The 25,888-nt window shown below is 45.0% G+C and overlaps 1 protein-coding gene across 1 annotated transcript; it reads right to left on the bottom strand.

Annotated features, from left to right (window-relative positions):
- Positions 1 to 503: 503 nt before the first annotated feature.
- Yars1 (tyrosyl-tRNA synthetase 1) lies at positions 504 to 25,744 on the bottom strand. The gene is made up of 13 exons (XM_051188880.1): positions 25,562 to 25,744; positions 19,317 to 19,463; positions 19,012 to 19,187; positions 16,606 to 16,735; positions 13,449 to 13,529; positions 11,252 to 11,344; positions 9,251 to 9,386; positions 8,364 to 8,449; positions 5,543 to 5,678; positions 4,905 to 5,002; positions 3,625 to 3,818; positions 2,549 to 2,690; positions 504 to 1,319 (listed from the first exon to the last, which is right to left on the bottom strand). Exons 1-13 carry the CDS (start codon positions 25,727 to 25,729, stop codon positions 1,209 to 1,211), a joined length of 1,698 nt encoding a protein of 565 aa, XP_051044837.1. The 5' UTR covers positions 25,730 to 25,744; the 3' UTR covers positions 504 to 1,208.
- Between the last annotated feature and the right edge of the window lie 144 nt (positions 25,745 to 25,888).

The raw sequence follows: 25,888 nt of genomic DNA, 5'->3' as shown, positions 1-25,888 counted from the left end.
ATTTCCTTAAATTTTTGAGCCTTTGATATGTCTATATAAACAGTTCTCTCCCCACTCCCACTCTGAAGCTTGAGTGAGACACACGACAAAGCTGTGTTTCATTAAAAGGTATTAAATAAATGATTGAAACTTGGCTGTGACTACTCTTTTCCAGACACTGACAGCAGGTAATATATGTAACAAGATTGAGGAACGCACACCTCACAACAGCATGAATCTATTCCCAGGCTAATGAACCACAAAGACCTGGCTGTGTAAGGACAGGACAGTGCTCTGGGCCTCAGTCAGAAGAGGTGGTATCTTGCCTGCTGCCAGCACAGGCCCAAGAGTGAACCTCTTGCTTAATGCTGAGCAGGAGGAACTCAGGTGTCCATTATCTATCCCTGTTGCCCCATGCCATTTATAGGGCCAGAGTCAGTGGTCCCAGGTTAGGTGACACAGCCGCTGCTGTATGCTCATGCTATCTCCTAACATGGTGTGGTTCTGAGGAATCCATCCAGATGCCCTTGTTCAGACACTTTATTTGAATTTGACAGTGGCGATTAGTGATTTGATTGAGATGCCTTATGAAGTATCCCACATTCTGAAGAAAGCACCACACTGTGTCAGTCCATTCCTGTCCTGCTGCCGACACACATCTGGTTTAGAAAGTGTTCCAACCTAGCCAGATCAAGGGAAACCCCAAGAGAGCTGGGGCAGATCCTGCCACTGGTGCCAAGCCTCAGGGTAGGCAGGCCTTAGAATGCTGCCAGCCCTGGGAAGCTTGGTAGACTTCTAGGCTGTTTCCCCTTCTTTTCAAATCCCACAATTTCCTGTTGGGGAGAAACTGTAATTAGCCCAGACCAGGCAATAGATCCCAGCTAGATGTACAGCTGTGGGGATAACCCCTTGGAAACTTGGGAACCAGTATTTTTCCAATTACAAGGACGGGTAGAATAAACTCTATTGGCTCTATTGAAACCAGATTTTTCAAGTCAGCTGCCAAGGGAAGGAGGTGCTGCTGGGTAGCCGTCCTTATCCCAAGCGGCCAATCTCCTTGTAGTCAGGTGGGATGACCCCAGAGGGTAGGAAGGTGAGCTATCCCTTACCAAGTCCCATGTCTAATTAACAGTTTCAGACCTGGAGTTTCAGTGTCCTGAGATGGGAATGGGTGACAGATGACAAGTTGAGACAGCAGGTAGCATGTTGGGAGGAGGATGCGGGGCCAGTTAGCTAATGTTACCCCCTTTCAGTGATTTGCAGGAGATGGACCCCAGCTTAGTCATAAAGTTGGTTTGTTTCCATTGCGCAATGCACTCCTCAGAAATTCTAAAATCAGCCTGGATAAGACAGACAAAAAAATAAAATAAACTTATGGTGGTGGAGCATATAATTCTTACATATTATTAGCAGGAACTGGCCCAACTTTTTGATTTTGGTTTTTGAGACAGGGTCTCCCTGAGTAGTCCTGGCTATTCTGGAACTCAAAGATCTATCCGCCTCTGCCTCCCCAATGCTGGGATTAAAAGCATGCACCATCATCAACTGGCCCAGTGTTTCTGAGTACAGCTCCCTAAAGGTTACTATGTTCTTAGCCTTTAACAGGCACATTCATTTCCATGGATAAAGACCAGGACTTCTAGACTGTGATCACCACAGCACTGGTATGTGTGTGTGTGTGTGTGATGGTGCCAGGGACCCAAGCTAAGTGAGTGCTCTGCTACTAAGTACATGCAAGCTGGTTATAGCAGGCTAATAGGCCCCAGTACACTATACACATGGTCCCTCCTGATATTTAATATGAGGAAACACTTTCAGGGATCAGAAGCAGATTAACCTGAATGCCCCTCTGTCCATAAAAGATCAGAAGGAAACAATCAAGGCTTATTTTAGTAGCCTTGATAGGGCTGGAAATACATGTCCATGTTTTTTGTTTTGAGAAGGAGCTCACTGTATAGCTCTGGATGGCCTGGACCTCTCCTTTTAAGCCACACTGGCATGAATTTGGGGGCAGTCCTCCTATCTCTGCCTCTTAAGTACTGGAATTCCATATAGGCACCAGCATACACCGCAGAACTATGGATTTTCTCTTCATTTTAGCCTTGTATTTAAGAAAGTTTCTATAATATCTGTTCCACAAAGAGCCAATTTGTTCCAATGGTGTAGTCCAGGCATTTAGGACAATGCCTGATATATACATTCGGAGCAGCTGTATTCTTATTAGTGAATGCTCTCAATGCTCCTGGGCAGGAGGGACTCTCACTTGCTTTTATCATTTATCTGTTGTGGTATGGAGGGTCAAAGCCTGAGGTAAATGGGGATAACCTGTGTTGCTTTCTTGGACTATGACCACAGGGACGAGGAAGTCTCAAGTCCCTCCCTCAGTGCTTCATGTCAGCACTCTGCATATGCAGGGCCCTCCTGAGACAATAAGACCCTCACATTCATTCAGATCTAAATAGAGATGAAGGGACTCAGCTGCAGAAAGGTCAACTGGGAAAGAGGCAACTGCTGATTCAGTAACAGCACTCTGGGGCAGCTTGGGCAAAGGAGGACAGTGGCATTTTACCTGCAGCTTCTCAAAGACTTTCTTCTTGGGCTTGAGCTCCTCGTCTGGTTGGCCCTTCTCATAGCCCTTTACAAATACTCGTTCACCAGGAGCAGAGCCTGCAGGAGGGTCCAGCGGTTCAACCTGGCGGCTCACCCCTTCTCTGGAAAGACACAGGGCAAAAGGCAAGATGATGGGTTTCCCAACAGCTGTGGATAAAGTGACTGGGGACCTACAGGGGTTTAGGATGCCCTCAGTGCCATTGCCCGGGGGCTCTGGCCACTTTCCCACATCTCTGAACACGTAACCCAGGATTATATTCAATTCCTTTTTTTCTGGAAAGAGGAGTGTCTGGGTCTCCAGCAATGAGTCTGTACCTAATCTCAACAGGTCTGCATCCTGGCTCCACCCGTCACTAGTAGTGTGACACTCACGTTTATGCTTGTTTGTTTGCAGAGTCTCAGGTAGCCCAGGCTATACCTGAACTGACCCCTCTTCTACTTCCCTGGTGCTGGGATCATGGGTGTGGGTTACCACACTCACTTTTATGAGGTGCTGGAAATCAAACCCCCAGCTTTTGCCAGCTAGGCAAGAGGTCCACCAGCTGAGCTGTATCCAACCTCCATCCTTTCTTTTGGTGAGACAGTCTTACTGTGTAGCTCAGGCTGGTCTAGAACTTGAGATGTAAACCAGGCTTATAGAGACCATCCTTCCCAAGTGCTAAGATTAAAGGTAGGTGCTGCCGTGCCAAGCATCCATCATTTTGTATTTTATTTTTTAATTAAAAAAATTCTTTTTCAAGGCAGGGTCTCACTCTGTAGCTCTGGAACTGACTATGTAGACCAGGCTGGCCTTGAACTCCCGGTGATCTGTCTATCTCTGCCTCCCAAGTGCTGGAATTAAAGGCATGTTCCACTGTGCCCTACTACCTGTCTAGTTTTATCTTAACAATTTAACTTTTATGCAAGGTATTTAATTCACAGTACTTTCATGCCTTGTCTTTTAGCATCAGTGTGGCAAGGGGCATTTTCTGGGCTTGCACATGGCACATGGAAGGGCGTCCTCCCCAGGTCTTGGTCCACCAAGTCCTCACTCACGTGGAAGCACACAGTAGCATGCCTTGGGAGTCCACTCCTCTCATCTTCTGGGGTTTTAGATTGCACAACACCACCACCAGCCTGTCCTGTAGTTCTTCTTTGGGCACAAACTGTACAAGGCCGCTCACCACAGTCCTGGGCTCAGCTTCCCCCACATCAATTTTTTCCACATACAGGCTATCTGCATCTGGGTGCTGCCAGCAAGAAATTCTTGTCAGAAGGCCAGAGAGATGGCCCAGTGGGTAAAGGTGCTTGCCACCAAGCCTGACCTCCTGAGTTAGATCCCCAGGTGCCATATGGTGGAAGGAGAAAGGAGTCCTCTAATCTCCACACATGAAGCATGCATATTCCCCTCAGCCCCCAATATACACATAAATAAATGGGAGATAACCACAGTGGAGTAGGGCAAATGCCCAGTGAATCATCTCCACAAACGGATATCTGTTCTTTCCAAAGCTCCTCTGGACCTGTCTTTTTATTTATTTATTTATTTTTTTTCATTTTTTGGGACAAGGTTTCACTATGTAGCCAGGGCTGGTCTTTAACTTGTAGGGATCCTCCTGCCTCAGCTTACCAAATCCTAGGATTGCAGGCATATGCTATCATGAGAACATGCCTTGAAGAATCATTTGTTCCTCAGTGGCTAGATTTGAGAAAATGAACCTAATGGCATGTGAAAAAAATCTGTTAATGGAGATTAGGCAGCCTGGTCTGTTTGTGACTGCCATTACGTCACAAGTACTACACTAAGGGGTAGTGCCAGGTGTCTGGGAGGTGAGAGTGGATGAATGTTGGCTTCACCATCTGAGGTGGGAGCACCTGCAGCCATTTCAAGTAGTCTATCTAGTGGTTAGGAGGCTTAGGGCCATAGTGTCAAGCAAATCAACACCAGGGGATAATCGGCCCAGAACAATGGTTTCTAACCAATGAATGATCACATGACCTATCTCCTTAAAAAAAAAAAAAAAAAAAAAAAAGAAAGAAAAGAAAAAAAAAGCTCACCTACCCCCAGTCACTGTCTAAGGGGCAAATGGTCAACTTAAGGTAAGACCAGAAGCTAGTCCAGGCAAGCTGGTCCATTCTAGGTGAGTACATCAGGCCACATTAATGGCTACGTTTTCTGACCAGTGTCCTTCCCACCAGTTCCTGGATGTGTGTGTGTAAGGTTCAGAGGCTGCCCGCAATTAGACACCTGGGTTTTGACTTGCAGTATGAGCTCAGGGATGCTACTTCCTTCTCTTAATAGGTTTCCTCTTTGGAATGTAGTGATCAATGAGTACCTTCTCCACACTGATGATTTTGCCTACACGGATATCCAGCCGGGATGGGATGATTTCCTCTGGTTCTGAATTCTTGGCAGGGCCTTTGGCAGTGGGCTCTGGAAATGAGAAGAACTCCATGGTGTTGGGACTTTCCTCTCCCACCCCAAAAGCAGGCCAGTTCCTATTGCACCGATGAGGGTACTGAAACCAGGCAGGATTTAGGAGGTACTCTCAGAGCCAGTCCATTGAGTTATACTTTAACACAGGCCCAGCAACCTCACAGAAGGGACCAGATTTCCTTCCTCGCTTTCTCTGTTACTAGGCTGGAGGGTAGGGCCTGCAGTAGTCTGGCCACCTTTGGGTGTATCTACTCATGAAATCCATGCAGAATTTGCTGAGTCTCTTCTGGATGGGTCACACAAGTATCTATGGCAGCACCTCAGCGTCATGGATAACTGAAGGACCAACTCACAAGACAAGCAGAGAGAGGCTGTTAAGATGCGCTTTTCAAGATGCCTGAGCAGCTGTGAACAGACTGACAATGTGAATACCAACTGGGGACATGTTCACTAAGCCCAAGAGGCAGGTTTAGCAAACATAGACTAGAAGGTTCTAAGTGCAGTCTCAATTCCGGGCTCCTTTGCAGCTGGCCTTACTCTGTTTTGAAGGATCTGGGTAGGCAGCACTGGCCAGCTTCTTCAGGGCTGGGGTATTAAACTTTTCTCGAATTGGGTCCAACAGCTTGTTCAGGGCAACTTCAACAGAATTCTTTAGGTCTCCAGGGTGTACAACCTACAGAAGGAAACAAGGCCTAGTGAGATGAGGCCTGGGCATCAGAATCTATTGGAGAGGTGACATGTGGGACAGAGTATGTTTCCAGCAATCTTGAGCCTTACAACACTTTCATGAGACAAGGTAGAACAGAGTAGGATGACTCAAAGCCAGACAGGTGCCTGCCTGTCTCAGACAGTTCCACACAGGTAACCCTAGGCCTAGAGACTGAATTAGACAGTAGGACTGAAGTTCTGGTTAGGGGGCTGGAGAGATAAGATTGCTCAGTGGTTAAGAGCACTGGCTGTTCTTCCAGAGGACCCAGGTTCAATCCCCAGTACCCACATGATAGCTCACAACTGTCTGTAACTCCATAATCTGACTCTCTCACATAGACATACATGCAGGCAAAAACATCAATGTATATTACATGAGATGAAAAAAAAAAAAAAAGTTCTGGTTAGTTGTGTAATTAGACACTTGACCCCTTTTAACTTTTGACATTAATGACTTTCACCTCTCTCTCCCCACTTTCTCAGTACTGGGGGTTAAACCCAGTCCTTGTACATACTTAGCTACATACGTCTCAGCCCAGTCTTGGTTTACTTATAAAATCAGAATTATCAGGCTGGAAATGGTGACTCACACATATATAATCTCAACCTTAGAGAAGCTGCGGCAGGAAGTTTGCTTAGGCAGAGGACACCCTAGGCCATGGTGCAAGATTCAGACTCAGAAAACAAATACCCAAGCAAAACTTTTAAACCATTAAAAAATCAAAATGAGGATGAGAGCAGGTCTAGCTGAGTCACAATGAGGACTGAACCACACAACCATGGTGGCAATGGTGAGTGCCGTTGCTACATGATAGTGCCGCTGAGCATTCCTCACCTGTGGGGCAGATCTGGAATGCTTCCAAGTCTGAGCACCAATTAACACAAGAAAAATCCCACACATGATCTCACATAATCACATGAAACACTATAGTCAGAATACGGGCACATTGCTGGGCATGGTGACACCTGGGAGGCAGAGGCTCCTGGCTGAAATTACCTTTTTGTTCCTAAATCTAGTCTGGAAGTACTCTGAAGGGACATCCTTAGGTATGATTGAACATTTCTGTTTCTGATGTTACTTCGTATCTCCCTGGAAATAGTTAAAACTTTGAAGGAAAGGTTTAGGCCTGTAGCTATCCAGATGTAAATTAAAATTCAGTTTATTGGTTGCAGGATCCACACAAGTGCACCACAGCCACAAGTCACCAGTAAGTGGCTTCTCTCTTAGGCAGTGACACTAGACACATGGCCGGGCCCTGCTCCAAATGATATGGCAGACTTTGAAGACTCCCCATGGAAGACCTCACCCTCCCAGGGGAGCAGAGAGGGGATGGGATGGGGGTTGGTGGAGAGAACAGGAAGGTGGGGGAACTGGGATATGTAAAGCAAGCTTATTTCAAATTTAAATAAATTATAAAAAATAATTAAAAACAAAACAACACATAGGCACACTACACTTGAAATTTCACTGTGGGACTCTGCGGCTGCAGAATTTTCCAGAAGCATTCCTTCTAATTCAGCTCAGCATTCCCACAAAGAACTGCTTTCAGGGGTGTGGGTTCTGTGGCCTGCCTCAGACAACAGAGAGGGGTTTCAGAGTAATGTCTGCAACACATCCCCAAATGGGCTACACAAGCTTCCAGACCTCAAAGATGAGAGTCCCCTCTAGCCGCCACTCAAACCAGCTTACATCTAGCATTGCCTCCAAGGGGTTCTCTAGCTGTTGCCTTTTCCTCTAAGAGAAGGGAATGCAAAGTCAATCGAGGCAGCCCACTTCCAACAACTATTGAGGCTATCAGAAAGTTTTCCTTAGTTGGGGCATCTTAGTGCCCACCTTTAACCCTAGCACTTTAACCCTAGGCAGAAGCAGGTGGATCTCTGTGAGGTCCAGGATAGTAAGGACTACATAGAGACCCTATCCTAAAAATCCAACAAACTCCTTTTCTCAAAAAACAAAACAAACAAACAAAAACCAAAAACAAAACAAAACAAAACAAACAGTCAAATATATGCATATAAATCTTTTTCATTTTTCAAAAACTACATGTTTATGTGTGTGCTTGTACACGTGCATACTACTGGCTTTGGAGGTAAGAAGTGGGCAGCAGGGTCTCTGCAGATAGAGTCATAGGTAGTTGTGAGCTGCCTGGTGTGGGTAACTAAACCCTAGTCCTCTGCTAAGAGCAGAAAGTGCTCTTAACCACTGAGCTGTCTCCAACCCTTCTCTCCCAACCTACAGTCTTGCATCAACCCTCTAGAGTCATAAGAAACCTAGTTCCTCCCCCGGGAAACTCTTCTTATAGCTGAAGATGGAATATATACTTTCTGGCTAACCATGCCTACTTCTTTTTTTTTTTTTTTTTGAACTGAAGATTTTATTTTTAATTATGTGTATAAACGAGTGCAGGCATGGAGGAAGATTCTTTTTTGTAATGTATCTAGCCCCTTGGAGAGTGATGAATATCAGTATTTTAGGTATTGGCCATTCATCCATCTACTTAATAAACTACTTGAATCCAAATCTAAGTCATTAACAAAACAGCCTTGGAGGGCTTTAAGACAGAGCCGGTGGCTCATCCTCTACACTTGGCAGCTAGGAGGGAGAAGGCTGTTAGGCTTCAGTGCATTTTCATTTTTCCTGTAGTATTACCTCAGCAGCGAAGTCCTTTTCCAGTTCCAGGTAAACGGTGTAGGTTTTGTTTCCACCCCACTTCTCATCTCTCAGGATCACAAACTCTACAACATACCAACAAACAAGTCAGCAACTGCAGGTACAATATTCCTCCCTCTAAGGCATGACTACCTGTATTTATATTTGTGTGTGTGCGTGCACATTTGTACACACTGAGCATCATCTTTAAAGCATATACTTTTACTCACTGAGTCATCTCACCAGCCCTGGCATTTTACTTTTTCATATTTTAGTGCTGGGACTAAACCTAGGATCTGACACATGTTACACGTGCTCTCTACAGTGACCTTTCCTATGATCTGACACGTTAAATGTGCCCTCAACGGTCAGCCTTCCTGTTCTTTAATTAGGTAAGTTGCCACACTGTGTATTCAACAAAAAGCATGGCTTAGAATTCTTTTGTTATTCAGCTTGGCAGTGGTGGAAACACGGGTCTTTAATCCCAGCACTTGGGAAGCAGAGGCAGGTGGATCTCTGTGAACTGGAGGCCAGCCTGGTCTACACAGTGAGTTCCAGGATAGCCAGGGCCACACAGAGTAACCCCGTGTTACAAAACAAACTAAACAAAGAAGAGTTTTTGTACTCCAGTACAACATGTCTGTCGCCACTCTCATTTCTGACACCCCTCCGCAGCCTGACAATCTCTCAGATCCTGCCTGGTAATGAACGCACAGAAGACAACCGAGGGACAGTCTTACAGTGCACGTGGCATACATGAAATCAGGACAGAGATTTAGGGCAGCCAGTCCCTGCAGAAGAGTCTGTGACAGTTTTAAGTCACAGCAGGAGCTTGGCGCTTCCAATGTGCCCCCCCCCCCCCGAGAAACCAGCAGGGGGGCTCTTACCAGACTTGAGGGGAAAGAGGACATGTTTGATGAAGGACAGAACCCCATTGTTCTCCACGTTGCCCGGCTCACAGAAGGCCTTCTTCAGCTTTTTCTTCACATCCTCCTTCCGATCAATGAGGTCGATTTTAGACTCCTGGAAGTCATGAGGGAAGAGACCTCTTGTGGTTGAAAATGAGAAGGCACTCAAACTAATTTTAACATATATGATTTTTAAAAAAATAAAGTTTATTTTAATGAAGTCAAATCTATCCATTTTGTTCCCCCATCATGGATTACACATGTTTTTTTGTCTTCTTTTGAGCTGGGGTCTCTGTAACTCAGACTGGACTCAAACTTGCTATGTAGCCAAGATTATATTCTTGAACTGACTTTCTGCCTTTACCTCCCCAGTGCTAAAATTATAGGTATGTACTACAAGGCCTGCTTTCTGCAGTGTTCAAACCCAGAGCTTCATGTGTGAGCACTTTATCCCAAGCCCTAGCCATTTACCCATTGTTAAAAAAATATGTGAATGTGTACATGCCTGAGTAAATACATGTATATGTACCAGATGCATGCAGGATGTTGGATGCCCTGGAACTGGAGTTACAAGTGGTTGTCCTGATATGGGTGCTGGAAACTGAACCTGGGTCATCTTCAAGAACAAGTGTTGGGGTGGAGAGATGGCTCAGCAGTTAAGAGCACTGGCTGCTCTTCCAGAGGTCCTGAGGTCAATTCCCAGCAACCACATGATGGCTCACAGCCATCTATGGTGGGATCTGATGCCCTCTTCTGGCATAAAGGTGTGCATGCAGATAGAGCAAGCACTCATAGGTAAAACGAATAAATCTTAAGAAACAACAACATACAAACTAGCAAGAGCTCTTAGCCACTGACTCATCTTTCTAGCCCCATATGCACTCCTTATTCCTTTTTGTTTTTTTTCCCCAAGACAGGGTTTCTCTATGTAACAGCCTTGGCTGACCTGGAACTTGCTCTGTAGACCAGACTGGCCTTGAATTCACAGAGATCCACCTGCCTCTGCCTCCCGAGTGTTGGGATTTAATGCATGCTCCACCATGGCCAGTTATTCTTAAAAGAAAAAATTTTAAATGGAGATTTTTGTTTTGTCTTGTATTTTTGGGGGGGGACAGGGTTTCTCTGTATTGCTTTGGAACCTGTCCCTGGAACTAGCTCTGTAGACCAGGCTGGCCTCGAACTCACAGAGATCCACCTGCCTCTGCCTCCTGAGTGCTGAGACCAAAGCCATGTGTCATCAATGCCTGGCTTTAAATGGAAAATTTAGTTATGTGAGGTGACATATCACTCATTAACTGGTGAGGTGGTTCAGCAGGTAAAGGTGTCTGCTACCAAGGCTGACTTGTACTTTCTATCCTCCTACCTCAGCCTCCAGAGTGCTACCATTACAAGTCACCAAGGCCAGCACAGTAGGGCTGAACTTTATCACAGCCCTATGAAGGAAGACACGTAAACCGACCATCCTGGTCATCCTCAGGAGGGTTAACACGACTGGATGACAGACTGCTTCACAGTACACACCCAGACTCTAGTTAGCTAGGGGACTGTACTTTGGAGTCTTCAGTCTGTCTTTTGCTGAAGTTTTCTAGATTCAAGAAATGGTTGAGGGGGACAACCAAGATGGCTCAGTGGGTGGAAGTGCTTGCTTACCAAGCCTGATGACCTGAGTTCAATCCCTGGTTCCCACATGGTAGAAGAAGAGAACCAACTTCCCCAAGCTGACCTATTTACATGGGCCACTGCAGGTGTGGACCCACACATATACACACAAATAAATCAATGTAAGAAAATAAAAGTGGTTGTGGCCTGGAGATGTGGCTATGGAAGGGTGCTTGCCCGACACGAGAGAGGCCTTAGATTTAATCCCCAGTACTAAATAAAAGGGAAAGGAGCACTGTAATCTTTGGGCTGGTGATGTGCCTCACTGAGTAAAGGACACACACCAAACAAATAAATGTAAAGAAATGGTTAGTAATTTACCTCTTCTGACGAGCTCATTTTGCTCCCAGTTAACCCTGGGACCATGGGATTCATCAGATGGACCCGTTTTGAGTAGCCAAGTGCAGGGAGGTACTGGAATGAAAACAGCAGATATTAATATAAATTCCTCCTCAGCGTTCTGTTCTCTTCTGGTCTGACCAGCAACTTCCAGGCATATGTACCACATATTCTTCCCGGTCTTTTTTAATGAACAAATATAGTTTTCAATAGCCATCATTATGTTAGTAGGCTTTTTTGGTTTGTTTTTGAGACAGGGTTTCTCTGTGGAGCCTTGTCTGTCATGGCACTCACTCTGTAGACCAGCCTTGAACTCACAGAGATCTGCCTGCCTCTGCCTCTCCAGCGCTGGGATTAAAGGCTGCGGGGGATTAAAGGTAATCACTACCACCGTCTAGCATGTTAGAAGGCTTTAGAATATATCTATCTATCTATCTATCTATCTATCTATCTATCTATCTATCTACCTATCTATATTGTTTTAATTTTATGTGCACAAGTGTTTTGCACTCTACCCACTATGAGTATAGCTAGCCAGGGCTACACACTGAGATCCTGTCTCAAAGGTAAAATACAAGGGCTGGGAATATGGCTCAATTGGTAGGTGCTTGCCTAGCATGCACTAGATGCTGGGTTTAATCCCTAGGACCTCACAAATTAGCCATGGGGGTACATGCCTATACCTCTAGCATTTGAGAGGTGGGAGCTAAAGGATTAGATGCTCAAGGTTATCCTTGACTACACAGCAAGTTAGAAGCCAGATTAGGCTGTCAGCGAACCTATCTCACTAAGTTGCTATGCCAGGTCTGGTGACAGGCAGAAGGATCTCTGATTGTAAGGTCAACCTGGTCTCCAGGAGGTGGTGGCGCCCGCCTTTTTATCACGACACTCAGGAGGCAGAGGCAGGCGGATCTCAGTGAGTTCGAGGACAGCCTGGTGGAGCCAGGACAGGCTCCAAAGAAACACAGAGAAACCCTGTCTCAAAAACAAACAAACAGACAAACAAACAAGGATGGAAGAAAGAAGAGAAGGAAGAAAGAAAGAGACAGGGTTTCTCACTGACCCTGGAGCTTGTTGTTTTGACTACACTGATTGGCTAGTGAGCCCCAGGATCCATGGGTCTTTGCCTTTCCTGTAGACTGATTATACACACACGCCACAATGGCAGGCATTTAAGTGACTCAACTCAAGTCCTCCTGTTTGCAAAACAAGCACTTTACCCACTAAACCATCTCTTCAGCCCTCATAACATTTTTATATAACTCTTTGCCATTGGACATATTTATTTCTAAATATTTGCCTTAAGTTAATAATGTGGCAAGTACTCTCACACACAACTCAAGCTGTATTTGTTTGTTCTTATTTCCTTAGGTCAGGTTTCCAGGAGTAGAACCTAGCAGGTCAGAGGATAGGAATGTTTCAGAGTTGTCAAAGTATTCTAGGAATTTCTATTTCTGCTTGAGTTGTTTTCTGTACAACTTGCCAGAATCAGGTTTGGAGAAGCCTTGAAAAATTACCAACTACAGAGGCTGGAGAGATGGCTCAGTGGTTAACAGTACTGGCTGCCTTTCTAGAAGGTGTGGGTCTAGTTCCTAGTTCCTACATGGCGGCTCACAACCACATGACTTCAGGCCTAGGATATCTGACACACTGTTTGTGCTTCTGGTGCACAGACACATATACAGATGAAATACCCATTAACATTAAGAAGACAAAAACAAAACCAAAAATCCACCCCCCAAAACCAAAACTAAAAATACAACAACCTTCTCAATGTATTCAAATTCTTTCTAAGGAAAGAACTATGTGTTTGTGCTGATTTCCCCCTGAACCCTGGTAAAGCTTATCTCTGAGACCCAAGGTTTCTATAGAACTCACAGAGCAAACCAAATGCTCTAGGAGACAATAGCACTCCTGACTGATAGCAACAGGAAGGACCCAAATCCAGCAAGTCCCGGAGCAGTTTTTTGGGGGTAGATACCGAGACAGTGTGGGCTGCTGAGGCAGACAGATCTGGCTTGGTTACATCTGTATTGTCCTGGACACGGCTTTCTGGTCCAAGGAGCAAGAAGGATACCTATCATCCTGTATACTTCTGGCGGGTATGACTGTGTTATCATAACTGAGTCAGCATCAGCTGTGTATCTCAGAGGCATAAGAGAGAGATGTGTCTACTCACCTTCTCTGCAAAGGTAAAAATCTTCCTTTGGTCAACACCACCAAACTGGGCGTCTACTTTTAAGTACTCTTCATCCAGAGCCTGTGCAAAGAAACATGAATGTAAACACCTGCTCTATTTGTCCCCTATGGGTCTGACACAGAATTTTGAATCATGTCATTTTTCACAGGGTAGAGCCAGGAGGGAAATAAATAACACAGAGCCTCCCTGGTGGCTCAGAAACAGCTGCTGAGTACCTGTGTGAACATTACTGCAGATGGTGGAGGCCCTGCTCTCAGGATGCTCCTAGTCTATCTAATTCAGTGGGAAGGGAGTGATGCTGAAGGTCCCTCACTGAATCAGGCAGCCTGTGTCACATCAAAGAACTGGCATAAAGCAGAAACTCCTGCCTGCTTGCCGTGACATTTACTTGGGAGGTAGAAGCAAGAGGTTATCCTGAGGTTATATGTTCAAAACCAGCCTGAACAATATAGTAAGATGCTGTTTAGAAAAAAAAAAAGTGGTGTGTGAGTCAGTGGTAAACACATATGCTTAACTTGTCTAAGGTCCTGGCTTCAGTCCTAGTACCAGACCTCCACACACACAAAGGGCTGGATGACTTAGATAAAAGGTAAAACAGGTTCTTCACTTATGATGTTCTTTTACAGCTTGCAGGAGTCGATTCTCTCCTTTTACCCTGTGAACCTTGGGAACCTAAGTCAGGTCCTCAGGTTGCAAGTGCCTTAACTTTCTGAGCAATCTCACTGGCCCAGTATTCAGATCTTTTCCATTGCTTTGCTTGATACTGTTTAGGCAAGGGGAGGGTAATACTGAACTAGGTTTAGTGGCTTATGACACAGAGATTGCCAGGAGTTTTAGATCATAGAATAAAGTGAATTGCAGGTCGGCTGTCCCACTCTTTCCCAATACCAAAGAACAACCAGCAAAAGCAGCAACGTCAACAAAAACCCAAATCTAAAAGCAGCAAACCAGGACTACTAACCAAACAGTGTCTACCCCTCATTACCTGTCAGGCCTGGTGCCAGCCCTGTGGATCCAGGGATGAGTCAGACCTATATCCTCCCTGCAAGAAGCTCAGTTACCTACCTGGGGGACAGGTAAACACATCACTTCAGCAGTGTGTAAAGGCTAACTACATGCTCAGGTAAGGGACAGGGCCAATGGCAAGCAAGAGATGATTCCTGCGGTCTAGACAGCTGGGTATGGGGAAAGTCTTCCTAGAATTAGACTGTGGGTTGGACGTGGTTTAAGAATATCTAAAGCTGGGCATTTAATCCCAGCACTCAGGAGGCAGAGAAATCACTATGAATTCCAAGACAGCCAGGGCAACACAGAGGGAACTTGTGTTGAAAAAAACATCAGAACAACAATTTTTTTTTTCCTTTCTTTTTTTTTTTTTTTTTTTTTTTGAGACAGGGTTTCTCTGTGTAGCTTTGGAGCCTGTCCTGGAACTCACTTTGTAGACCAAGCTAGCCTCTAATTCACAGAGATCAGCCTGCCCGTGCCTCCCAAGTGCTGGGATTAAAGGTGTGCGCCCACTGCCTGGCTAAAATTTTTGTTCATTCTGTTTCCCATGCTTGCCCAGAACTCCTAGGATTCAGTGATTCCCCATGTCTTATCTTATTTTGGTTGGTTGTTTTTTTTTTTTAGTTAGAATCTCTCTAGGTAGCCCTGGCTATCCTAGAACTCATTATGTAAAAAAGGCTGGACTTGATTGTAAAGAAATCCATTTGCTCCTGCCTCCTGAGTTCTGGTGTGCCTTAGCATTTTTAGTAGCTGGGGCTACTGATGCATGCATGTGCTGACTTGCTCAGCTAAAGGTGTATTCACAGTGTTCTGCCTATGTATACGACTACATGACACCAGATCTCATTACAGGTGGTTGTGAGCCACCATGTGGTTGCTGGGAATTGAACTTAGGACCTCTGAAAGAGCAGCCAGTGCTCTCTCTCAACCTCTGAGCCATCTCTAGCCCACTAAAGAAGTTTTTGGAATGCTCATCCTGAAACTCACTTTGTAAACCATGCTGGCCTCAAACTCATTGAGATCTACCTGCCTTTGTCTTTTGAGTGGTAGGATTAAAAACACATGCCATTATGCCCAGCTAAAAATTTAGTAACTTTTCCCCTCCTTGTATCATTGAGGTTCAAACCTAGGCACTCATTCTGCCTTTGTAGAATATTTGAAGCCCTTAATTTTAACCAGCTCTTCTGTCTGTCTGTCTGTCTATCCATCGAGACAGACTCTGGCTATGTAACCTAGGTTAACCTTGAATTCACAATGGCAAAGTCTTAAAGAACAGAAAGCAGTGGGCATGGTGGTGGGTGTCTTTAATCCCAGTACTTGTGAGGTAGAGGCAGGCAGATCTCTGAGTTCAAGGCCAGTCTGGTTACAGAGTAAGTTCCAGGATAGCCAGGGCTACATAGAGAAACACTTGTCTCAAAACAAAACAAAAACAAAAACCTGACAACAACAACAAAACTTTCCATGTTCCGCAGGGCAAAAACAAAACAAACAAACAAAAAAACAAAAACCCAACAAAACAAAAATCAGAAAGGAAATGGGAAATAAGGACTTACAAATAAAAGTGTCTCCACGAAGGAGAAGAACCAGGAAAGAAGGAATAGTGCTATCTGAAGAGTGAGTACAGGGTACAGTTAGTGCCCTGAGAGAGGCTTGTTCCACTCATTAGAAACAGTGCAGAGGGCTTTGAGAGATGGCTCAGTGGTTAAGGACACAGACTACTCTTCCAAAGGACCTGGGTTCAATCCTAGCATCTATATGGCAGCTCACAACTGTCGTAACTCCAAGATCTAACTAACACCCTCACACAGACATACATGTAGTCAATGAACTTAAGGCACAAATAAATAAATAAATAAATAAATAAATAAATAAATAAGAAACTGTGCAGAGGGCTTGAGAGACGGTTCAGTGGTTAAGGGCACAGACTGTTCTTCTTAAGGACCTGGGTTCAATTCCTAGCACACACAACAGCTCCTGACTACGTGTAACTACAGTTCCAGAGGTTCTAACCCTGGATACGCATGTAGGTAAAAACAGCAATACATGTAAGGAAAAAAAAAAAATCTTAAAAAAAAAAAACAAAAGAAAAGAAAGTACAGGAAGATAACTGGTCCCCTGCCCTCTTGCATACCTGCAGTCCAGGGTATAACAGGCCACTCAGTAAAGGATGCTCCACCTGCTTCACAACCTCAGCCCCGGCTTTCTTGGCATCATGTTGTGTGACCACGGAGGACAGGCGGTATACATCCAGCGTGTACTCTCTGAAGAAGAAAGGCAGAGGAGATAGCTTTAAGACTGCACCCAGGCCTCAGCATCCCAGGACAACCCCTGACCTTAGGGCATTCTAAAGACAGCACACAGTAGCTCACAACTGCATGTAAGTCCCGTTCCAGAAGCACTCATATATAGAAAATAAATACACCTAAAAAAAAAGAAGAGTGTAATTCAAAGAACACCGCCTATCATGCAGTGTAATAAAAGCTCTGCAGTTCCCAGTGCCTACTCCTAATTCTACCCACTTCTGCCCCCGTTAGAGGAACCTCATCTTGAGCCTGCTGATGCTTCTCAGCCTTGTATTTGTGTCTGTAAGCAATATCCTGTAAACAAGTGTCTCCACTGGTATACACAGGCACATTTCCTCTGTGTGGCCCAGGATCAGAGGGATCTGTGTCTCAACTGTAGCGTGCCAAACCTTTCCCAAAGTGATTTTTGTCAATTAAAATTGGTGTTTTGTTTGTATGTATGTCAGGTCCCCTGAAACTAGAGTTACAGACAGTGGGTGCCATGTGGGTGCAAGGAATTGAATTCGGGTCTCTGGAAGAGCAGCCTGTGCTCTTAACTGCTAAGCTATCTCTTTAGCCCAATTTCTGTAAATTTTATTATCTATTTTGCAACTTAAAATTTTTTACCCCCATTTACTGACTACACTGTGATTTTTTTCACTACGATTTTAATCTCAATTTCTCTGTATAACACCAGGGGCCAGTTTTTTCCACATGACTACTAATCACTAGTCACTTGAGAATTGACTTTTTTTTTTTTTACTGGATCGGATCAATTTTAAAAAACTGATTGGGGAGCTGGAAAGATGGCTCAGAGGTTGAGAGCATTGCTTTTCCAGAGGACCAGAGTTCAATTCCCAGCACCCACATGACAACTCACAACTGTCTATAACTCCAATATCTGACACTCTCACACAGACACACACAGGCAAAACACCAATGCACGTAGAGTAAAAATAAATTAATTTCAGTAGGTATCCCTGGTTAGCCTAGAACTATGTAGATCAGACTAATCTTGAACTCATAGAGATTTGTCTGTCTCTGCTTCCTGAGTGCTGGGATTAAATACATATACCACTATGCCTCCCTGATTCTATAATTTTTAAAATACTGGACATTAATCTTTAGCCAGTTGTATATATCATAAGAATTTTAGCCATTTGTGGCTTGCATTTGTGTGTGTGAAACCAACAAATTTATGTGTGCAAAATATTCAGTATTCACTTTACCACAGAATTATACTCCACTCCGTGGCTTGATATTTTTAAATTATACATTTGATGTAGTTGAGGTCTTAATTTGATACGGGAGATTTCTGGGAATTCCATGCAGGACTTCATAAATAGCAAGTACATGCTCTACCACCATACTTTGACTCTCAGAGAGTTTTGATTATATAGCAATTTGTACTCTTCATTTTATTTATTTATTTATTTAGATTGGGTCTCACTAAGTAGCTGTGGCTGGTGTGGAACTTGATTTGTAGACCAGGCTGGTCTTGAACTCACAGAGATCCACCTGTCTCTGCCTCCTGAGGGCTGGGATCAAAGGCGTGCGCCCCCACCGCCAGGCTTAGAAAACCTTCACTTTAATGTAGTTCATTTTTCAGTCTTTTCCTGTGGTTTGCGCTTGGATGTACCTTGTTTCATTGCATCTACTCTGAGATTCTAACTCTCCCAGCATCAAGCCGTCATCTGTGCTCCACCTCTAAGACACTATTCTACACATATGCTGTAATACTTAACATTTACATCTTTAGAATTGGCTCTCACAAGCAATGGCATGTACATGACTTAGTAGTTATTTTAAGGTATTTAAGATACCCTTGGTGTCTCAGCACGCCATCTGTCCCTGACATAAATAAGGTGGCATCTCTGTATAACATCACAATAAATACTGTTGCAAAAAGGGTGACAACTTCCTCTCCCATTTCTTCTATCATTATTGGTTTGCTGAGGCTAAAAGAGAAAGGGAGGCTGGATGTTTCCCATCCCTTTCCCATAGGCTATGGGCTCCAAGGCTGAAGTTTGGTTAGGGTTAGGGTTACATCTATAGCAAACAGCCTAGAACCTAGGTATTTCCAAGCAGGTACATTTTTGATGGGTGAATTAAACCAACAGATGCTATAAACTGTTTAATGGTTCTTAACTGGTAGTATCAAGTAGCTTCCAACCCAAATTTAAAGAGTGCCTGGACTTCATAGCCCTGTAATTAGCAAGGAACACCAGATCTACAAGGAGAGATCAAGTGCTTACTTGCTAAGCTGGTAGTCAGTGCCTTTGATAAACTTGAGTTTCTCCAAGGGTACGCCAATGCTCTCCAGCATTGCCTTGATCACATTCTCATAGTAACTGGTTCGAAGTTCTAGAAGTTCCCAGGGAGCTTTCATGTTGTCCAGGTAAGCGTGAAGGTCCGCAAACAGAATTGTTACCTTGACAGAAACATGAAAAAGCCACCAAAATGTAAATTTGCCCCAGTACTTTCCACCCTCTTCCCCAACCCCTGCCCTCGTTAAGTATCTCTTGGTCATTTAACAGCATTTAATAGCATGGGCTCTCACCTCACACCCCGCCTTCAAGAAGTCAGCGATCTTGGACATGGGCACAAAGTAAGCCACATGTGGCTTCCCCGTGGTGGCTGTGCCCCAGTAAACTTTGAGTTCCCGCTCCTTCAGAATCTCCTTCAGCTTCTCTTCCCCAAGAACCTCCTGTTTCGAAAACAGAAGAGCCGGTTTAATGCTGATCGCCCACCTTGCTCATCCTTTACCCTGCAAACAAAGCCCTGTATCACTGGGGGTTGAAGCTCAGAGCCTATGGACAAGTGTCACTGAAGTCCAGACATGTTCTCAGTGCTGAGAGCCAACCTAAGCTGTTCCTGCTGCTGCTGGAGTATGAAGGAACAAATCTGTCCACCTTTCTCCTCTTGACCCCCTCAGTTACCTCTTACCCTACTTCCTTTTGTAATCACCTCAACAGATTTGTTTTTCTTTTTAAATTTTATGTATATAGGTGTTTTGCCTGCATGTATGTCTGTGCACCACATATATGCAGTGACCCAGAAGGCCTGCAGGGGGTGACAGATCCCCTAGGACTGGATGTACATTACAAACTGTTGAGCACCTCCAGGCAGGAGCCAGGGATCATGCTGGCAGTGGTGGCGCATACCTTTAACCCCAGCACTTGGGAGGCAGAGACAGGTTGATCTCTGAGTTTGAGGCCAGCCTGGCCTACGGTTTCAGTACAGCTAGAGTTATGCAGAGAAACCCTGTCTTGAAAAACAAAACAAGAAAAGAAGCCAGGAATCAAAGGCCAAACCCAGGTCCTCTGGAAAAAGTCAGTGTTTTTAGCTGTTGAATCATCTCATCAGACCCTGGAGCCACCTTAATTTAGCCATCTTTTTTGGTCTCACTTCAGTGAGCTCCATGCTCCTGCCTCTGCCTCCAGTGTGCATCGCTGCTCGGTGCTCCATACTCCTTTGAGGTTCACAGAGGACCCCGAGGCAGCTAAGTGTAATGAACACTGTTTAGTCCTCTTCCTCCTGGAAACACATTCTTCCTTCAGCTTCCTTATTCTTAGTTTCCCTCCTCTCTTTCTGCTTAGGCATCTTTGTTACTGCTCTCTCAATCATTAAATGTCAGCAATTCTCTTTTGATCCCACATTCTCTTTGTTTTGTTTTGAGTCAGGGTCTCCTGTAACCTAGGCTGGCCTCAGACTTCTCATCCTCTTGCCTCTGCCTCCTGAGTGCTGAGATTCCAGTTGTATACCACCATGCCATGACCAGTTAGGCATCAAGCCTAGGCCTTTGTGTATGCTATGGTGAGGGAAACCATTTTTGTGTAACCTGGAAACTATGCTGAAAACATGTCATATTGTTTTGAGCTGAGAATTTGTTTTGACAAAATGAATATAACATGTTTTGACTTAAAGGATGTTGCTGTAAAAGGAGAAAAATATTTACAAACAACATGAACACTAAGTTTTGGCTGTTAATAGAAAAACAGTTATGTTAAAATGGTGAGCCTGATAAAGCCATGGGCTGACACACTCAAAGAGTTTAAGAACTGAAAATAGGGGCTGAGAGATGGCTCAGTGGTTATGAATACTCACTGCTCTTCCAGAGGTCCTAGGTTCACTTCCCAAATGGAGGCTCACAACTGTCTATAACTATAGCCCCTCTCTTCTGGTATGCACACACACACGCGCACACACACACACAAATCTAAAAAAAAAAATCCCTATAACCAAACAGTGCACCTCAAGATTGTACCATAGCCAGGTAACTTTGAGACTGGTCACTGTGACTGTTTCCAGGGACTATTGAGTTTCTGGCATTATTGCTGTTTTCACACCAGCCCGCCTAGCTCTAGCTGATGGCTGACGCTTTAAAGAACCTTCTGGAGCTTTCAATAGTGCCATCCTCTCAACTTGCCATAGCTGAAGACCTCAGGTCAAGTTTGCTCCTGAAGTATCCTCCCAGGGGCCCAGTGGAAGCCTCAGCATTTCCTGCCCTACTGTTCCCCAAAGGTGAGAGGTCTGTTTTCATAAAACTACTGTAATCTTTGTAGGAACATGACATTGTAAGCAAATGGCTATGTGAATAAATCAAGCACATTCGAAGGGCAAATCTCACATGGACATCCTAATTACTGAGTGCCTCACAGCCCACCGGCTGTGCTTGTCACACTAGGCAAGCACTGTTTTTGTTTTTAAAAGATTTTACTTTTTTGTTATGCATACAGTATTCTGCCTGCATGTGTGTCTGCACATCAGAAGAGGGCATCAGATCTCATTAGAGATGGTTGTGAGCCACCATGTGGTTGCTGGGAATTGAACTCAGGACTTACTGGAAGAGCAGCCAGTGCCCTTAAACCACTGATCCATCACACCAGCCTACTAGGCAAGTACTTTACAACACAATTACATCACCTCTAGTTCCTAATTCTACATTCTGCCTAAATTACTCCCTTTGGTTGCTTCAAAGCATTGAAGGTATATATTACTGTATGGCTTTTGTACGTTTTAAGTATGGCTACAGATGTGGCTCAAGTGGTAGAGGGCTTGCCTTGTGAAAAAAGTCCTGGGTATGATCCTCCACACCTAATAAAACTAGGTGTGATGGTAAGGCACACACATCTGTAGTCCCTGGAGGCCACTTAGATTATATAAGAAACTATCTCAAAATCCAAAAGTTAGAAAAAAACCCCACAGATTTATTACAATTATCAATTTAGTCATTTCTAGTATTTGAGGAATGGTAAATGAGCCTCAGCCTCAATTTTTGAGTGATTCATGTCTTTAAGTCACATGGAAGTATGTAAGTTGGTGTGTACAAGCCTTTGAAGCCCACTCAGCTTCCTTGGTGTTGGGGTTACAGGCAGTTGTAAGCTACCTGACGTGGTGTTGGGAACTGAACTTGGGCCCTATGCAAGAGCAGTACATGCTCTTAATTGCTGAGATGCCTGTTCAGTACCCCAAAATAAGTCTCAGGTGAAGCCAGGTGCCTTGAACTACATAGAGAGACTATATAGTGATACCTGCTTCTGAAAATACCTACTTTCAAAGAGATGGAACTCTTCCAGGACCTTGCTGCAGTTACTATGCCTGGAGACCACTGAAAACCGTGTATTCAGTCTGCTGTCCTACTGTGGACTCAGCCTGTAAACTTAACCTGCCTTTAAGAGAACACTGCAACCAACCTTACTCGCAATCAGCTTTTACAACCGAAGCTAAATGCAGAGCTTTTAACTTTTAAGTTATATACTTTCCTATGCCCCTGACTCAGAACAATGTGTGTGTGTGTCTAAGTGTGTGTGTGTGGTAGTCATTTACTGAAAGCAGCCAACAGCTGTGTGAGGTTTTGAGTACTGTTGTGGGTAAATAAAATAATTTCTTCCTTAGTATAAAGATCTCTGTAGAAAATTGTCCCTCATTCCCTTCCTAGTCCTTATTTCTGTGCTGTTCAGTAAATTCTGAGCAAAACCCTTTGCTTGATACAGACAACAGGAACAGACATCAGACACACACACCAGACAACAGACAGGCCACAGACCACAAACTACAGACAGATGGAAGACGCAGGGAGAGAAGTAGAGAATTCAAATTTTGGTTTCTCTCTTGCTCTAAACTATTCTAAGAGGAAGTATCTTTCTTTAATTCCTTAATTCTACCATTGATGTAAGCACTGTGTCTCAAAAAATATAAAAGATTTAAAAAAAAAAAAAAGGACCAACAAGTGAGTAGAATAACTCCAATGTCTGTCAGTTATTGAATGGATAAGATATAATGCGGTATATCATATAATGGAATATTAGTCTCAGAAAGGAAGGAGGAAGGCAGAATGCAGATCTGTGTGTGAATCTACTTTGAAGGTAGATCAGATCCAATTACTGTAACCCTGGGGTATAGGCTTAAGAGTAGACAAGGGGCTTCCAGGTCCCAGAGCCTTGATAGCTAGTAGTAGGTATCGCTTTCTTTTCTTTTTAAAGACTTATTTTTTTTCCTTCCTTCCTTCTTTTCTTTCTTTTTTGAGACAGGGTAATAGTCCTCACTCTGTAGACCAGGCTGTCTTGGAACTCACTGAGATCTATCTGCCTCTGCCTCCCGAGTGCTGGGATTAAAGGTTAACACCACCACCATCCATCCCCATTTTCTTTTTCAAAAAAGATTTGTCTCAAAAGCCCAAGTACAATAAAGCAGTGGCATCTGCTTCTTTTTGTCTCAGTTCCCATGTTTTGGTCTCTGTAAGTGTCTGGGTACTGTTTGCTCTCCAGCTCTGTCTTCAGGGTCTCTGTCTCTGGGTTTCTTTCTCCTCCTAATTCTTTCCTACACACCACAGCCCTTTCCCACAAGGGAAGTAGTTTCTTGGAAGAGATCAAAGGCCAGACAGGCCAATGGGATGGGGAAAGGGACAGGGAGGCCTAGGGAGGGGAGAGAACATGGAAGAGGATGAAGGAGCGGGTGGCAGAGGCTATGTTGGGAAAGGAAGGGCACTAGCGAAGGGAGCTGAGTGGCAGGAAAGCAAGGCTAGAAGGAAAAGGAGAAATGATGGGGAAGGGGAGGACGCGGGGGCAGAAAAACAGGAGGCAAAGTGGGAAAGGGCTGGAAAAGAAAATACGAAATTCTGAGAGCAACACTATTCTGCGAAAGATGCAGATACCAATGGGCACGTTATACCATTCTAGTCACAGGACACAAACTGTCAGGGAGAAGGTCTATGCATAGAGACAGAAAGCCGATTAGTACTTCCTTAGGGCTGGGGGGCGGGGTGGGTAATGGGTAGTGATAGCTAGTGTCACAAGTTTTTCTTTTTCTTTGAGATAGGGTCTCAGGCACCCCAAGCTGACCGTGGGTTCAGCTGTGTGACTGAAGGTGGCCTTGAATTCCTGATCCTCTTGCTTTTCACCTCCGATGTGCTGGGATTGCGGACATGTGCCACCATGTTCAGGCTGGTTCACATTTTATCGGGGGAAATAGAAAATGTTTTAGAACCCCAATCTTGTGGACATACACTGACTAAATTGTACCCTCTGCAGGGGTGAATGTTCTTAGAGGCAGAGTCTCCATGTATAACCCTAGCTAGCCAGGAATATGAACACAAGGCTGACCTCCAAGCTGCAGTGACTCTGTCTCCGCCTCCCAGGTACTGGAATTACTCATCACACCCAGGAACAGAGAATTACAGCTTAAAATAAAATAAAATAAAATAAAGGCCAGAAAGATGCTTCATGGTGCAAGTGCCCTTAGCATAAGTCTACAGAATTCAGTCTTTATCCGGCGTGTAAAACAAAATTTACAAGGCCCTCATGACTTGGCTCCTGTCTGCCTCTCGTAAAGGAATGAGTCAAACCGACAGTGTTAAGTGCTGTAGAGGAACATCAGAGACAAGGACAGAGCACCCATGGAGACAGTTCTTCTGAGCAGCACTTTGCTTGCTCTACTCCGAGGTAAACCAGTATTATTGGAGTAAGGTTATGATTGGGCTCTGAAGACTGAGCCCAGGGCCTCACAGTTGCCCTACCAATGAGTTATACTCCCAGCCTCCTCTCTGAACCACAGTATTCTTGCTCCCTTCTGGCCTGCCCTCTGTCTGGAATTGCTTCTCAGGGTTTTTCTGGTTAACTCCTATACTTGTAGCTGCTTGAAAACAGATGAGCCTGCGAATCGACAAGATGCACACGTTGGACACATTGGAGGACATTTCCTCAGAGGAAGCCTTCTTTCTTAAGTGTGTGTATACCCATGGAAGCCAGAAGGGGATGTCAGGTTCCCCTGAAGCTTAAGGCTGTGTTGAGCTGCCTGACACGGGTGCTGGGAACCGAACCCGAGTCCTCTGCAAGAGCTTTTTAATCTCTGAGCCATCTCTTCAGCACCCCCCCCCCGCCCCATTTCTTTTCAGAACTCCAGTCACAGGAACTTTCCATACTTGCTTTACTTGTAGTGTTTTGAGTTATGGGTCATTTTAAATCTCTAGTTCTTCCCACAAGAGCTCTGGGAGGGCACGGCCCTGGCTCCCTAGAGCCTAGCTCTGCGCCTGGCATGTAACCGGGTGGGTGAAATGGGGTTCCTGGCTCCAGGATGACTACAGCACAAGATGAGTGCACACAAAAGGTGAGCCCGTTGTGGTTTCTTTTGCACCCTAGGAATGGCTGCTTGACTGATTTACTGACCAACTAGTAGAGAGAGCCTTAGAGCCGCCCAGGCGCGTAAACCGAGGCCCTACACACTTAGGATCCCGGGTTAGGCTAGGGATCACTGGACTAAAGAGTCCCTAATACCCAGCGGCGCATTCCAACGCTAAGGCCCGACCTGCAGGTTCCGGGTGATAAGGTGCAGCTTCTCTTCAGGGCTAGGAGCATCCCCCATGGCTCCGCTTTCTCCGCTTCCCGCGCTCAGCCGACACCCGCGCCCTTGTCTCGCTCGCCGCCGCCGCCGCCGCGTGCCAGGAACTGTCACGCTAGTCCCTCCAGGTTGCATCAGCTGAGCTCGTAGCTCCGCTTGCTAGGCCTAGATCCTCTTCCGCCCAGGAGTTAAGTCAGGAGCAGCAGAGAGTCGAAGGGATCGATGAAGCAGGAAGGGGCGGAGCCACCAGGCAGGGTAGGCGGTGCGGAAGGCGGGGTTGGGAAGGCTGCCCAG

Source organism: Phodopus roborovskii, unplaced genomic scaffold, assembly GCF_943737965.1.
Source record: "Phodopus roborovskii unplaced genomic scaffold, PHOROB, whole genome shotgun sequence".
Lineage (NCBI taxonomy): Eukaryota > Metazoa > Chordata > Mammalia > Rodentia > Cricetidae > Phodopus > Phodopus roborovskii.
The sequence above is the reverse complement of the archived record's forward strand: the minus strand, read 5'-3'. Positions and strand labels throughout refer to the sequence as shown.

Bases quoted from the DNA above. Each gene is read 5' to 3' on its own strand.
- Yars1 (XM_051188880.1), bottom strand. From the start codon at position 25,729: ATGCAACCTGGAGGGACTAGCGTGACAGTTCCTGGCACGCGGCGGCGG. The intron at 16,736-19,011 runs GTAAGCACTTGA...TTTCTTCTTCAG, and splicing joins ACTGACTACCAGCTTAGCAA to AGAGTACACGCTGGATGTAT. The intron at 13,530-16,605 runs GTATGCAAGAGG...TTCTTTGCACAG, and splicing joins TGTTATACCCTGGACTGCAG to GCTCTGGATGAAGAGTACTT.